Source organism: Hipposideros armiger, unplaced genomic scaffold (assembly GCF_001890085.2).
Source record: "Hipposideros armiger isolate ML-2016 unplaced genomic scaffold, ASM189008v1 scaffold_320, whole genome shotgun sequence".
Lineage (NCBI taxonomy): Eukaryota > Metazoa > Chordata > Mammalia > Chiroptera > Hipposideridae > Hipposideros > Hipposideros armiger.
Window position 1 is genome coordinate 1,191,447 of NW_017731670.1, and position 16,782 is coordinate 1,208,228.

At 32.4% G+C, this 16,782-nt stretch overlaps 1 protein-coding gene across 6 annotated transcripts in view; it reads right to left on the reverse strand.

The window, feature by feature from the left end:
* Positions 1 to 16,782, reverse strand: part of NLGN1 (neuroligin 1) — a 904,313-nt gene that overhangs the window by 499,876 nt on the left and 387,655 nt on the right. For 4 of the 6 annotated variants that reach the window (XM_019660522.1, XM_019660520.1, XM_019660523.1 and 1 more), the window contains exons 3-4: positions 9,875 to 9,934; positions 2,368 to 2,520 (exon numbers count right to left, since the gene is read on the reverse strand). In XM_019660522.1, coding sequence (XP_019516067.1) covers positions 2,368 to 2,520; positions 9,875 to 9,934 — 213 coding nt within the window. The remainder of the gene's footprint in view (positions 1 to 2,367; positions 2,521 to 9,874; positions 9,935 to 16,782) is intronic. The other 2 variants (XM_019660525.1, XM_019660524.1) reach the window with 1 other exon arrangement.

A 16,782-nucleotide genomic window follows, 5' to 3' on the forward strand; every position in this document is an offset into this window, starting at 1 on the left:
TGAAACAAATGTTCTAATCATTTCTTTTTTATGAATTCATTCACTTAAGTACATTTCCACAGGACCCAACAGAAACATTAGGAAGAAAGTGGCCAGAATATATCCATTGTAGAACAAATGTTCCAAGATGTACATAAAAGTGTTTATTAAAAGTTTTCTCCTTTATCATGTTGAAAGGAGGGCTGTCCAGGACAGCTGTTCCCTAGTGCTGATGATTAGTGTATGATGCATTTAAGAGGAACAAAGAAGCCAACTAAAGGTTAAATCTTACACTGCAATAGAGCCAGAACAAATAGTTAACACTGGGAAAATCATCCATCATCAACACTGCTCACCATTTTACAGACCAAACAAGTGACTGAATTCTTCCTTTTTTAGCTGGTTAATCTGTGGTCCTAAAATGCAATCACTTAGAGTGTGGCATTTCAAGACAGGATATGGACATAATATAGGATTCAAATTAGATCGAAATCAGGTCCTCATCAGTTCTGACCACATAAAAAATGGACAAAGCTTATATTAACATAACAACAGTGCATTTTATGGAATCTCACTTTATGTGAGTACAACCAATAACATAACGAGGCAATGTAAGGTGTGGCCAAACGACTATTTTTAAAATTGTGTGTGTGTGTGTGTGTGTGTGTGTGACTGAATGGATGATCAAGTCCTTAAGAACACTGTTACCACAATTTTATACCTTCAGTCAGCAAACTGGTCATTGCATCAGGATTTTTAACTTGGAAAATTCAGAAAAATATGAGAATAATCATAAAAACAACTGCACAAAAAACACTATAAATAAAATTGAATGCATTAAAGATATTGAAGATCCTCATGAAAATGGTCCATAAGAAACAAATGACAACATTAAAATATTTAAGAATCAGTATGAACATCTCTTTATACATCTTCTAATATACAGAATTTTCACTGGTAGGAAGACACTCAACCCTGTGCACTGAAATTATAACAACATCTAAAGCAACACGTGACTAGATACTAATGAGAAAGTAATGTGTACTTCAACAAAGCTACAAAACTATTTTATACCTACATTAATATAGTATATCTATTGCATCATCTGCCATATCCAAATTTAAATTAGCAAACTAGAAAAAGATCAAGATTTCAACTTTGCATTTCTAAAATATCTCTTTTCCCAAAACATATAAATTTGATTGACAAAAATTATTCTGTTTCTATATTTTGAGCTTAGCATAAACATAGGATTATGATTACATAGGACTTAGAATAATAATAACTAACAGTGAAGAATAATAAAACTGATTTCTCAATGGCTAAAATATATGATATTAATAATTATTATAAAAGAGAAGATATTTCAAATTCCTTAATCAAAATATTTTAGAGTAAAGGAAACAGTGAATGCCTCTTTGTGCCCAAATAACATTACAAGTTATACCTATTTAAGTGTACAGTATAGGACAAGACTTTGAGAACAATAAAGATTAAAAAATAAAATCTTTTGTGATAAATTGTACTGTCATAGCAAACATTAATTAAAATATTATGGATAAAGGTGTTTTATTAAATGACCTACCTAGTAATTTTACTCCTCAAATCATGACAGTACTAAACAAATTCAATTTATACAAGTAGAATAGCAAGTTTGTCTTTTAAAAAATAATTCATAAAATGATATGCCTGTTTTGGAGTACTTCATAAATTATTTTGCAAATAACATTCCTCTGCAGATTTCTCCAAAACCAAGAATCTCCACTTTGATTTTGTTTTACATGTGTATACATTATTGAATTGAACTCTGTCAATTTATGAAATCAATGCATGTTTTCAAAATCAAGTAATTCAACCAAAGCACATTTAGATAAAATATTTCTAATTGTGATCTAACAAATTAAAAAGAAACCCAAACCCGCAACACATTGGCAAATAACCATTTCACAAAGCCAGACTATACACATATTCTTGAGACTGTAAACTTCTTTCAAAGTTCACGGCGAACATCAGAGAACTTTATAGTATTGTAAAAAAGAATAGTAGAAGGAGAGTAAGTGTGTCTAGGACTAACTCTTTATCAGAAAGGCCCTGCCATCGTTGCCTTTCACAGTTCGGGAAAGCCAAATCAGGAATGACATTCCTCAGCAGTGGGAATAATTTCATTACGTTTACTTTTAAATCTGATCAATCAACTCTGGCTGTCTTTCGTCTAGTAGTTTATGAACATTTATAGAAGTTATTGAAAATGTCAAAATATTTGGTTCAAACAAAGTCAACAAGCATAGAACAAGGAGTGAAACAAAGCAAAGCAAAACAAAACGAGTCAAAACAAAACTATCACATACTTCATGGATTAATTAATGGTGAAAAAAAGAGATTTCTTACCAAGTACACCGAGTCGGTAGTTGACTGTGATGACGATCACATTGCCATAACTTGCCAAGACACTCCCATCATACAAATTTCCAGTCCCTTCCATATATGATCCACCATGAATATACACCATCACTGGTTTGGGGCCCCCACTGTCCCGAATGTCTGAAAAAGAAATGATTGACAATTGTTCGCATACTCAAAAAACACACCTAGTGAAGCAGAGAATACGTTTTCCATTTTAGGAACAAAAGGGCATATTTTTATATAGCTCTTTAAATTGTTGTTTTTGTAAAGTGTTTCTTAAGCAACTCATATGGAGAGCTGTTGCAATATATCTATATCTATATCTATATATCTATATATAGATATAGATATTTATAGATATATATATATTTATAGTCTCCATTGTTTTCTATCCAAAATATTGTTTAAAACTATAAACTGAATTATAAAACTTGGACAAATTAAAAGTAGGTGTGAGTTCTAGTGCTTTTTTATTCATTCCTGACATGAAAGTAGAACCAAAAGAAACAGAATAATAATGATTCTTAGAACTACTTTTTTAAAAATGTTATAGACCTCATATGGAAATTATGAACCATAAACATAAGGACAAAGGCATCACTGCTCTTGGGAAGAAAACACTCTGTTTTTTTCATTTCTTATTTATTGTAAAGATTTGTATTGAATGTATCATAATTACAGTGAATAATTTATGCTCCCATTTGTGAACATAATTACTGCACTCTGTTATACATGTTGCAATAAGTTTCATTTCACTACTCAAGTACTGTCAGGTGAACGTTTAGGCAGTCAAGTCACACACATCTGTACTTCTGTTGTTGCATTTAGGGGACTGTCATTTAAATAGTATATTTTAGTTACGTCCAGGTTATCTGCTCATTCTACCCACCCTAACCCTTTTGGAAAAAAAAAGCAGACTAAATTATATTTTTTACTTCTTTGTGTAACTATTGTACTCTTCTTAGCCCCATTTATGTGTCTATGATTTTATGTTAGACATGAGACAGGATACAGCTAAGTCCAAGTATAAGGTGCCAAAATTTAGGGTTAGGTTGAAGTGATCTCTATAGTTCTGAACTTTCATCAAATCTATTTATTTTTCTAACATACTCTCCCCACTTACACAGTTTTCAACAAGGATCTAGAAATATATAAGGGAAACATGAGATAATTTAATTGGTATTAAAAATAGAGTAATTTCTATAGAAAAATGCTAAACTGTATATTGGCAAACATGGTTTTAACTATCATATAGATTAAAACTATATATATATATATATGTAATTCTATATATATTTATTTAACTGTATTAAAATTATGTTGATGGTAACGACGTTGAGCACCTCTTGTAATTGCAGAAGTCAAACGTGACTTGTATGCATCTATTGTTATTGGTGTATATTGAGTATTACAATTTTAATACAGTTTTTTCTTTTCTTAAAAAGTGTATACATTTTTGTGGCACCCTCTGTGTGTGTGTGTGTGTGTGTGTGTGTGTGTGTGTGAGAGATTATGAATGCATACATAAAACATTACTATTACATAATAGCCCATGATCTCTTCTACCTACAATTGAAACAAAATTACATTAAGTGTATTACAATTTTTTTAAATTCCAATATAAAAGTGTCATTTAAAAGTATGTTTTCTTTTCCCTTGCTTTTGACATTAATTTTTATCAAGTTTAAATCTCCTACATATTTATGATTGAGATTTCAGCTTTCTGAAAGGACTAATATGATGCAAACTCTTTTAAAAAAAACTGGTGATTATTTAGAGCCTGCTTTACATTTCCAGTAATAAAAGATATTTTAAAAATATAAATGCCTCAATTTTTCCACTGTAATAATAAAATGATTTATTTAAATGAAGAATCATCTTAGGATCAGCAGTTTCAGCTCAACTTGTTTGTTCAGATTTCAAGTTGGGGAACTAGCTCATTGCAGAATTCAGAGTTTTTTTCTAAAAAAAAACTTTTTAAAATTTGACTTAATACTAGTATATAAACTTAACATATCCCCGCCTCTCCCACCAAGAGTGTACTTGAGAAGAGTGTCTTATTGTCAGGTGGTGAGAGAAGGATACTTTGACATAGAAATTATCCACCAAACACAGCTACACTTAGAAGGAAAACTTGAATGTATTTTCTCCTTAAATTCTTGGGAGGGAAATTGGTATTCACTCATTTGTAAAGATTAGGGAGCTTGTGGAGATGTTAGGTTTACACAGAAAATAATCCTTTAGAAAATTTTATATTATCCTCCTTAAATGCCTATTTGCTATATACAGTTTTAGCTTATTTTCCAACTATGGCTGGCACTGAAGAAGCAATAATAAATTATTAAACTGAAATCATTAACTGACTGTTAACAGCAGACACTGTACCCTGCTAATTGTATGCTTGGAGGTAGCGCAGAGGGTGGCTGCTTCAGAATTCTTCTTTAATTAAAATTACATAGAATTACAAAGCACCAACTGTGAACAGTAATGAAATCTTGGTAGAACCATTCTGTTCACCTGGAAAACAATACAGGCACACATGGAGAAGACCAGCCACATTTTATAGCTAATAACAGGGTGGAGTGGACATTGTCAGGAAACACTGAAAATATGACAATAGATTCTAGGAGCTATTTTGAGTGGTACCTATTTATTTTTTTTAACTAGACGTGAAAAGGTTACTGATATTTTGAGCTGATTCTAATTTTCAATTTGTCTTTTTAAACTTCTCAAAGATTTCAGCCTCACCTAAGAACTTAATGTGTTGAACAACTGTTTTCCAGAAAGTTCTAAAAACTCCTAATGCTGTGTTCTGAAAAATATATTTTTGCTTGAAGTAACTCTGAAGTTAATGCTATATAAGGTATTAATTACTAATGCAAGTAAAATTATTATACATAACAACCCTTAATATTGCCAATAAAATTTGGGTAAATGCTATATTTCTATTACATAACAATTAGAATTATTTGGTAATGTTTTATCAGAGTAGTCCATCTTAGATTTATTTTGTTAGTGTTTTATCACTGAGGTCTATCTTAGATTTATTTTTTCTCCATAATATGGGTGTTTTTGCTTGTAATAATAAATACAAATAGCTTAAATTACATCTATATTTAATTTTGAAAAAACCCACAATCTTTATAAATGAAACTGACATAACACATAGCCTACTACTGAATACCCTCTGCTAATGCCATCATTTTAATAATAAAATTGGGGGGAACCATTATGTCTCAGTGCAAATATATTAGAGGTACTTTAAAAAGTTATAATTTATTACAGCCAATGTGTCCTTCTACATTTTGTCTCACATTTTTCCCTATAAATAAGGAGGATTTCACCTAAGCTTCCTGACTTTGCCTTAAACAGCTGCTACTGACTTTACTAAAATCAAATGAACTATTTGGAGATGAAAACACTAGCTCAGGTTCAGTAAAATCACATATGTTCATAAATCATGTTTATATTTTATGTGGTTTGCCATGTTTTAAAGTTTTGCTAAGTATCTAAGTCCCTGAAAAAAGTGAGATGTAAAGAGGGAAAGATTAACTAATCATTATTTTTGTTCTAAATTTTTGATGTTAAAGTAATTTTTTTCACATTCAAATAATAATAAACTTGGAATTTGAGTAGCACCTTGATTTTAAATTTTAGTTAACTATTACCTTTCTGATAAATAAAAATGTTAAGCCAATGTATCAAGTATCAATAGGTCTAGAACAGTTAATGGGGATTTATTTGTGCCTGATAACCAGCATTTGGATTCACAATTCCTTTTAATGGTCCTACTGAATAATTATTTGTCACACAACTCTTAATTATGAGTACCGGTTTCTCTCTTCTTCATGGACTCATGAAGTTTTTAATTACCCATGTTTTAGAGCTTTTGGCATTTAGCAGTTTTAAATTGTGGGGTATTGCCTCAATTAAATTTTTCTCTGACATATTTAGAGATATTTCAAGATATTTTTGTGCCCTTTACTCATTTTATGACCCTCAGTTATTTCAAACCAGCAAAATAATATAGAAGTCAGTGGCTGAATTTGTGCTTACTAAACTATACTTAATCAAAGATACAATTTTTGGTTTAAAATTACTCAATCTACAAACTCTATGTAGATTTGCATCTAGAAAACTACATTTGAATACTGAAATATTAAGGTATTATTAGCACAATTAAATTTTTTTTAAATATCTCTTAAATTCCCAAAATATATGCATAGGAATATAAGACGTTGTTTTGACCCACTTTTTTTTTTTTTGTCACTTCAGATTAGTCTTTTTTGAAACTATGGAAATAGGCTATAAAATATGAAGTTCTTTTGGTTATTATAAAACACAAATGAAAACTGATACAATTGTGTGTGGCCTAAAGATGGCAAAAGAATAATGGTAAAGGTGAACAGGAGCATTAGAAGTGAATTATTATTAGTATACTCCACTAAGAGGCCTTGGATTAGTCTAAGTGAATGAGGGGCACACCCACTCAATGTCTCAGGTAGCCTCCGAATGCAGTGGCAGATGTAAGAACATGGATCTCAGATAAAAGGAGTAGGGTTATCAGGAAATAACAGAGAATTTCATATAAATGACCACTTGACTAGACTTCTGACTAAAGTCTAAGAAGTAGTTTGTCAAATAACTTATATTTGTTGCTTTATGTGCAGTAATGTTTATTCAACATTTGGAACAAATTAAAGGTGAAAATTGGTCTTGGTTTTGTGTTACCACTCACATCTACAAAATAATTGTAAAAAGAAGTTAATAGAAGATGCTTAAACTTTTCTACAAAGATTTTTATCCTGGATGATATTTGAATTTATCTTTCTTGTCTTCTAAACAGTTACCTAAAATAACAACAACACTGAGAAATAGGCTGAACTTGAATTAACTACTTTGACATTCTATACTTCTGAGCATTCAAAAATATTTATTGATTTGCTAACTCTTGTGGCTGATGGTTTAGTGCTTAACCTGAATAATACCTGTCAATTTAAATATGGTTTAAGGTATGTTTTTTTTTTTAAGATTTTTATTGGGGAATTGGGGGATGGGAACAGTGCTGGGGAATTGGGAAAGGGGAACAGACAAGTTGCTGTCATTTTGTTCTTCAGTCTAGTTGTGGAGGACGTTGCTTCACTGGCCCAAATTGGCACCATCATTGTGCTCTTCCCCAGGCGAGGCAGATCAGTTGCTGGCTTCCGGACAGCCGCTCATGGCGGCTGCTGGCCGCTCACGCTGGCTGCTGGCTACACACGGTAGCCCATGGCAACCCACTGCAACAGGGGCTGCAGCCTACACTGTCGCCGGCAACTCACAGCAGCCCAGCTCCAGGTTGAGCTGTTGCTCAGCAGCTTAGCTGTGGAGGGCAGTGTCACCGGCCCTCATATGTGGGATCTGAACCGGGGCCCTCTGGCGTCCCAAACCAGTTCTTAACCATCGCGCCACTCGGCCAACCCAGTTTAAGGTATTTTTAATGACTACTTAAAAATGTTAAATGAGCTTCAAAATAGGTCTATAAAATGGACTCATTAACAAGGTTTAGCCGAACTATACTTGCTCAGCGGTATCTTTTGTGAACATGTAAATGTCTGACTTGATGCTGGTTTTTTTGTTTTGTTTTTTTGTTTGTTTGTTTGTTTTTGTTTTTGTTTTGTTTTACTAAAAGAAAAAAAGAAGTACATTAAGCCAGCAATCAAAATATTTTTAACAGAAAAATGAGGTATTATACTAGCCTTGTGAGTACTTTGGGAAATTTTGGAGTTTACAAAGTAAATTTTGGAGTTTACTAAGAAGTGGGTAATAATACTTAGGTATTATTTAGATAACAAATATCTAGGAGTTAAGGCTGTTTAGAAGGTTCAACAAGCCCGAAAGCCCCCAGGTGGAAGCACTGTTCTTTAGAGCACTGGAAACAGTAACCATGTCCTTCAAGTCTATACATTTCCTGAGTGTTTGAATGCTTCAAACTCCCAATAGCATTAAAAAAATCATAGTTAATATGGGGTTTTTTTGCTATTTAGCATTCAAAATATAACCCTTGGCAGCTATAATGATTTATTTCAAATATTAATGATTCCCTGGTGTTTAATCTTTAATCCACTGTTGGGGTTCATAGTAAATGAATTTTTAATCAAATGTCATTAATTTCATGACAAAATAAATTTTAATTTAAATATTATAAAAATATTAACACCCAGCTTAATTTTTATGCTTTCAATACTTCACTTCTATAATTTAATTTTCTACTGTGAAATAGCTTATTAAATATATATCTCAATGGAAACAATTCAAATTTTTCAGTAAGGATTCAATCATTCATAGTTATAAAGAATGAAATTAGCACTTCTGCTAGCCTGTTGGTGGATTGTTTTATTTTGGAAAGTCTTTCTTACCGTACTATTAACATCTTTATGATATTTAATTTCTAGGATTCTGGGGACTACTTTTAAACCTGGGATGTCATTAATCACCTCTGCAAGAATCATAGCTAAGGTGGCATTTGAAAAAAAGTAAGTTGTAATTGGAACCAAGATGAACTGAAAGAATCAGTGGACCTTTCTACACACTCCACTTACAGGTAAGTCCACAATGGAAGAGAAATGTCAAATCCATGTAATATGTACTTAGATTTACAGAGTAAATCAAAATTATATGTCATAAGAAAGTTAGAAAGAGAAAAAAAATGTTTGATATTAATGAAGTAGTATTTTAATGTTTATAGTTGGCAATACTTTGAAAATCAGAATATTTTTATTTCCCAATCTAGAATTTATGTGCCTTTAAAATTTAAAGGTATCCATATAATCTTGTTTAAAAAAAAAAACAAAACCATAAATTCTACCAAAAATACTCACTATTATGAGCCCAGAGTACTTAAGTTGTTGTACAATGTTTACTACAGTTATCTAAATAGTCTTTCTTACCTATAAAATGTTACTTATTTATGTCCTTTAAATAGAAAACAGTATTTTTAAAATCTAAACTGTATTGCTCAAGAAACACTTTATATCAGCTTTTAATTTTGTCCTTCATTTTATTGGGTGTGGGGTTCTTTTTAAACAAATATCAAATATAAAAATGAAACACATTTTGATATTGGGTAAGATATTTACATATATTAGAAAACATGCAAAATGGGTACAGAGAGACTACAGGGGGAGAGAGTGTTAGTTCAAAGAATATGGACAATTTCAGTCAAAACGTGGGATGAAACATATCAAAAGTCAGTTCAAGAAAACAAAAAAAAAAATGCCCCTCTTGAAAACATTTTAATGGTTGGTATCAAAATGTAAAACTTAACATTCAGTTTTGAAAAAAAAAATAAAAATGCATATTTATATGTAACAACAAGCAAGAAGACAAAACACATCAAAAACGGGAATTAAAAACAACTCTTCAAAAAAAGACAAGAAGTAAAAAAATAGAAAGGGGTGGAAAAAGTGATTGAGGTCCTTGTCATGCAAATAGATTTGGTGGAAAAAAATACCTTCATCTTCAGCACCGTCATTATCACCTAAATCATCTGTCTGTTTCTTTGTAAGGGGACCTAGGATTGAGAACGGAGAAGTGGAGGGAAAAAAAAAAAAAGACAATTCAAGAATAAACAAGACTGAGGGGAAAAAAATAAATGTAAATACTAAAATTCTCAAGGATATTTTCAAAAAGAGTGGGGAAGTGTTTAAGTCAAAGTTGATTATCTATTTTATTTAAGAAAAAAATCCCCTTTCCCCAAAATACCTCATAGATTTGATTTGTGAATATATCCATCATTAAAAAATACATTATGATTTGAAACTCAAGTTATAAGCAAAGAAAATGATTTTTTTAAATACACACTGCATACAAAAAGTGAACAGTTTTATTAGCTGAAAGAACTTAATTTATTCAGTGTCTTTTCTAATTAAAGCTGGTGACAACAATTAAATAAAAGTAGGCTAAAATTCTTTAATTTGGGACAATATAATAACATTAGGGAAAACAGATATAAACATTTTTATGGTGAGCTTTTTTTTTCATTTTCTTTTGTTTTTTGTAAGAGCATCAACACTTGGGCTTTACACATTTTTATATCATACACATTATTCAAAACTGTGACTTTTTAAAATTACTTGTCATTACACAAATATTTCCCCATATGTTTTGATTAAACATTACCTGTGGATTTAAGACATTTGCAAATGGCACAAATGTATGAACAGATAATCTCATCACTCAGTAGAGCAAAGGTGCCATTGATGGAAATCAGTGTTTAGCTGTTAAGGTAGTTACAGAGTCAGGGTCAGGGCTTATATTTCACAATCAATTTAGGAATATAATGGAATTATGCCCTAGTGCAATTTCATGCCCAGTATAGTTATTTATAATGGGATCATGTCTTAGGATAATAATCATATTAAAACACTGAATGTTTAATAAACATTTTACTGTACTTAACAATACTAATTTGCTAGAACAAAGGAGCACACCAAAGGGGAAGTCAAAGGCCATATGAAAGTAATTTTAAGTGTCACATATTTGACATATTCAGCACAAAAAAAGCAAGTGAAGCCCCACATTTCTTTTTGTTTCCACAACCACTTAATTTGTATGACATTTCATAATCCTCATGCAAAAAGCAATCATTACAAACACAGGACGCTCAAGTTAAAAGACAGCCAACCACATAGCAGTAAGCAAGAGAATTTTGTCATGCACAAAATAAGTCATAGAAAAAGGAGAGGAAAACAAAGACTAAAAGTCATGTGCTAATTTTGATAATATTAATAGTAAGGAAGCAGGCATTAATTCTAAGTACACTTCATAGGGAAGGATTGTTAAACATTTTTTAGAAAGATTTTTAAGTCTATTCAGCAATTATTGTGCATTGTTTATAATTCACAACTATACCTAATATCACAACCCTCAAAGAATGAAAAGCACTATCCCAGAAAACAGAAGAAAAAAAATTAGATATAATAATACAATCCTGCATCATCAGCTCAGAGAGACAGCCTTGAAAAATAGTAATAACTGGCAAAGATCAAAAGATTGGAAATGGAGAAACTGATGATGTAATTAAAGGGAACTGTTGACTACTTAGTTATAGGGTCATGGTTTCAAGGTCATTTGAAATACAGACAGAGGAGCTGTACACAATAATTTAAGTGATATGCTTTTATAGTCACTCCTGCAAGTTATCATTCCATTAAGAGAAAACCTAGATGAAAGCAATAGCTTATGTTAATTGGCACTCAGTTGCAAGCTCACAAAAATCTACATTCTTTACTATGACCTTGTTTAAATGCAAAAAGAACCCTCAGTACTATTTGATGTTCATGCAACAATGTTGCTATATTTCTGAAAAATAGAAATATTTTTAATTTAAATATAAAAATTGCTGTCATCAGGACAATATTTGAAGTTTTCCAATTTTAAAGCATGCAAAATACCAAATAAAAATTATATTTTTATGCTTTTTATTTTTCTGTAATTACCTAAAGCAGTAAATGAACAGGCTTCAACATATATATTTTCTTGCATTTCTGTTTTCAAGCTCCCTATATAGCAGTTATGGTTTGATTTACTGGTTAACAACACAGATTAAGTACAGTGGTAATAATTTATTGCTGCCAAACCAGTATCTACTTTCAAATTTCAGTTAAACTACTTAATTTGCTTAATTCTTGGCTATATTAAGAAACCACGAATGCGAGCTCAAAATTTTTTGCTGAATCATCAGCTCACTAATATTTGGAGACACATGTAACCTATCACAATTAACTTAAGTCACTCTCCGTTTTGTTTCGAGCTTTACAAGGTATCTCTCTGAGACAATTTAGATGGAAGTGTCTTTCTTTCCCCTCCTAGGGTACGCAAGGCAACTTACATGACTGATTTGGGAAAGCCTTCAGGTTCCACAACCATGAGTCAGTAGCTTTACATACTTGACACACAAGCAGAATTGCTAGCTCATGGTCTACGTGAGATGTGATAGTAAGAGAATTTTTATTAAAACATGATCTCCCATTTATTTGAATGTGGGAGATAGTTCTCGGTTGCTACTTGACCCTCAGTCCACATAGAGAAGCTATGGAAATGATACTGTATATGCAATGAGAATTTTTCCATGGGCAGAATGGCTGAACCAGATTCTGTTACATATTTGTTATCACCTTCCCTAACTCAGGAAGCTGCACGCCTCTTCTGTGGGGTAATGATTACATACATCCATTGCATGGACACCTTTCACTGCAGTAAATCTGAAGAGTTAAAAGCAGATAGAGATATTGCTTCAGCATTATAAATAGATGAGGATATCACTATCCTAGAGAACAATTACGATGAGTTCTCCCAACTAAAGGAATTCATTTACTGAATACTAAATAAAACCTTATTTTTAGATGATATTAAATTGGTTCCATAGTATGGACTCCAGCAATATTTGTGATTTCGGTATAATTGGGTTTTCTTAATATCAATCATTTTTACACATTTCATTTTTAAAGTTTCCCTGGGAAGAAAAGGGCTGAGTACAGTTTTTGGCTAAACTAATTTAAAAAAGAAAAAAAAAAACAGATTTCCTTTATCTCCTATGCCTAAAGGCACTGAGAATAAATATCTGAGAGGGTCCATAGTTGCAAATAGAGAAACTCAATATTGCTTTTTCTGAGGAAGCCTCAATAGAGTAAATATATGCTAGTGGGTTCCAGAAATAGATCTCTGCATGATCTCAAGGTTCCTTATTCCCAGGCTGGAAAAAGAAACATCCTGTTGCCTTGAACTTCCTTCTTTCTAGGATATTAGCAACTCTGGCTCACTTTTCCTTTATTCTAAACTGTTACAATTGATGTAATTGATGATGTTAAAAAATTTGAAATGCAATAGAAGGAAAATATTGTAAGACATAATTGTCATTAATTTTCATATGAATATTAGGCAACCATATTTTAGAGGCCTTGCATTCCTGAAAGTTGGTCAACATGATTTTCCCAAAGGGGAAAAACATTTATCCTTCAACAGAAATAACAATCATTAACAACATTCCAACCCCAGCTTATATCTCATTGAAACTACAAATAGTGTATTTTCAATACTAGCAGTTTTAACGGGTATCTTAAAGCACCACAATATAAAGCAAGTGAGTCCTCTAAAACCTGAGTGTAGAAGTGATTTATTCTACCTTGAAACTCTATTGGGTCCATGCTCCTTGAGGAATGCACACATAACTCTCATTAGAGTTAATAGGAAAGTAGACCTCATGTCATTTTGAAAGAGAGTGAGAGTAATTACTATATTTTATATCTCCTGTAGGCAATAAATAGATTCACTGGTGAAACAACAGGACCAAGAAAGGTAAAGGGAACTCCTAAATGAGTTCAAACCCTGAACTTTGAACTCATTTAAATCCAAAGTAGTTCTTTTGCCATTAAATTAAGCATGATTCAAAGTATCAGCCTTTACAAAGGACATTCTTACATTTCAGAATCTGACCAGGTGCCTTTTATTTTTTAAAAAAGGAATAAAAATATCAGCATTTCTCTGTAGTTAACTGGAGAATAATTATGAGCTCTGAAATAATTACTATCTGCCCATATTAATGCTGCTTTTTATCATTCCCTTTGATGAAGGGCTAATATATTTCAGGTCTCAAATACATTAGAACTGATTATAAATTCCTTCATTATGGGTTCAATTCAGCAGAAATTATCTGTACTTTGTGTCACACATATCTGCAAAAGGCAAGTAGGTTGTGGATATTATTAGCTCCTGACTTAGAAAGCTGGCCATGAGAAATGAATCCTTCTTAAGAGAACAAGTCTTTGAAATTTTTAAGATTATTTAGAACGCTAGGATCCAGCGAGATCTATCTCCATCTTGATAGATGGAGAGCCCTGGCTAATGACCTTGCTCTGCTCTTTCCCCACCCTCTTTACCCAGCAGCCTTTGAGACAAACTGACTTGAAAGAATTCCTAAGGCCATTTCCGCAGAATGGGAGAATTTAAGAATGTTTCCATTGTTGTTCTGGAACAATTGAACGCAGGCTAAATGTTTTCATGCATGCTCTTAAGACAAAATTTAGTTTATAAAACTAGGATCAAGGATGTATAAAACCTAACTATGCTCCATATGGAGGACAATGCCAGAATTCAGTACATTTTAAATAAAAATTACAGTACACTATCATTTTTTTTCCAAACTGACAAACATTAAAATACAATGACTTTAAGAAATTACCGTATTTCCCCATGTATAAGATGATCCCCTGTATAAGACACACCTTAATTTTGGGGCTCGAAGTTTGAAAAAAAATGTATTACATAAAGTTATTGAACTCAAGTTTTATTCATCATAAAATTCATACAACTCCTCATCACTGTCAAAACTCCCAACCATTCGTTTGTCCTCATCTGTGTCTGATGATGAATCACTGTCTTCATATATTGCCTCGTCCTCAGTTCCATCTATGGCATTTGAAATCTACAACCACTGTATAAGATGCACCCAGCTTTTAGACCCCAAATTATTCGAAAAAAGTTGCATCTTATACATGGGGAAATACGGTAGATATCATAGCAGTTATTATCATTGGAAAACTATTGAATTTTTCCCATTGAAATTTAGTCAGTTTCATGTAATTGCAGTAAATACCTCTTGAGATTACAGAAATGAATGACGGTGACTGATTTAGAAAAAATCTTATTATTTTAATATTTTATGTAACTAAAAGTTATCACAGTTCTTAAATTATGGGTTATATGAATAGATATAAAGACAACAAACCTAAAAATAATTTTCTTCCATAATTTTTTTAAATTAAAAAGATAACATTTTGAGTAATGTCATAAATCTGCATTGTGATAGAATAAAAATATAGTGCAAACCCTTGTGATGAAATATTGAAAGTAAACTTTAGAACAATTAATAGTTTTTGAAAGAATCCCTATCTGTGCAAAAAAAACCCAAAAAAAACCCATCATTCATGATGTTTGAGTATCTTTTTTAGGTGAGTTGCATGCTTAGGCTAGTTGTTAATATGTATACATTCTATGGAAGAGACCAGCTTCCAAGAGTGTGAAAGCAGCAGGCATGTTCTATGTGTATCTTTGTGTTGGAAGAAATCAACCATGTGAACACAAAACATATGCCCTTAGACAATTCTTTAGAGGCAGAGCACAGCTTAAAACATAGTTTTTGAGAAAATGAGAACCTGATGTTAAAATAGGGAAAGATAGAGAAATCTGCTCAGGCAAAGTATACATTGAGAAGAGCTAATTTATACTTATAGGAAATATAAGCATTTTTCTTCATAAAATTACCTTGATTAACAGTACTTTGAAGTCAAAAGAAATCCTGTCTAGACTAAAAGTGATAGGACCTGGAGAAAAAAAGTAAGGTAGATAAAAAAATTAGTAAAATAGGCTAATCCTAATCTGAGCATCACCAAATTTGCATAAGCTTCTTACTTTTTTAACACCATATTTGTTTGATCTTTTTTTAAATGCATTTAATGCTGATGTAGTATTTTTATAGCATGAAAAATGTCACACAAAAAATAAAGAATGTCAGAATAATGTTCCTTTCTCATCTAGGGTAATGTGGCTGTGTACTATAGAACCCTTAGTACTTTGTGAAGATATACTCACCACTGCTTTTCACACATTACTCAGAGATGTACCTGCAGTATGGTGAGGACACAAGTGCCACCGGATGCCCAGAGGTATCTCAGCAAGGCTTGGGGACTGGGATGGCATCAAGAGTCCAACCTCCTTGGCATGGCTGCCGTATTCAGTCATCCAGCCATCCAACAAATATATATTATACAAGGGACTCAGGACACATGGTGAGCAAAACAAGCAAGACCCTTGCTCTCATGCAAATTAACTGCGTCAGAGGAAGAGACATTGAACAAATAACCACATACATAAACATATACTTACAAATTGTGTTAAGAAAAAAACAGTCTTGGTGTTAGGAGAGGTTATACAAGGGGACCTAGCTGAGCTTAGGAAGTCTTCATTGAAGAAATGCAGTGTGGCCTAAAGAACAAGTCAATACTAATCAGGCAAAGAGACTGAGGATGGGTAGGGAAAGTGAGAAGAAGATTCCAGCCAGAAAAAAAATAGCATCTGAAAAGTCACTAAAATGAGAGGGAGCCTAGAACTGAGTGTAGCTGGTATACAAGGAGTAGAACAGAAAATAATGAAAAGTGAATATGGAGAGCTAGACAGGCATCAATCAGAGCCTACAGCTCATCTAGCCTAAAGATTTCTGTCTTAATCCCAAAAACATTAAGAAGCCATCTAAAGGGCCGGCCGAGTGGCGCATTGGTTAAGAACTGGCTTGGGACGCCAGAGGACCCCGGTTCGGATCCCACATATGAGGGCCAGTGACACTGCCCTCCATGGCTAAGATGC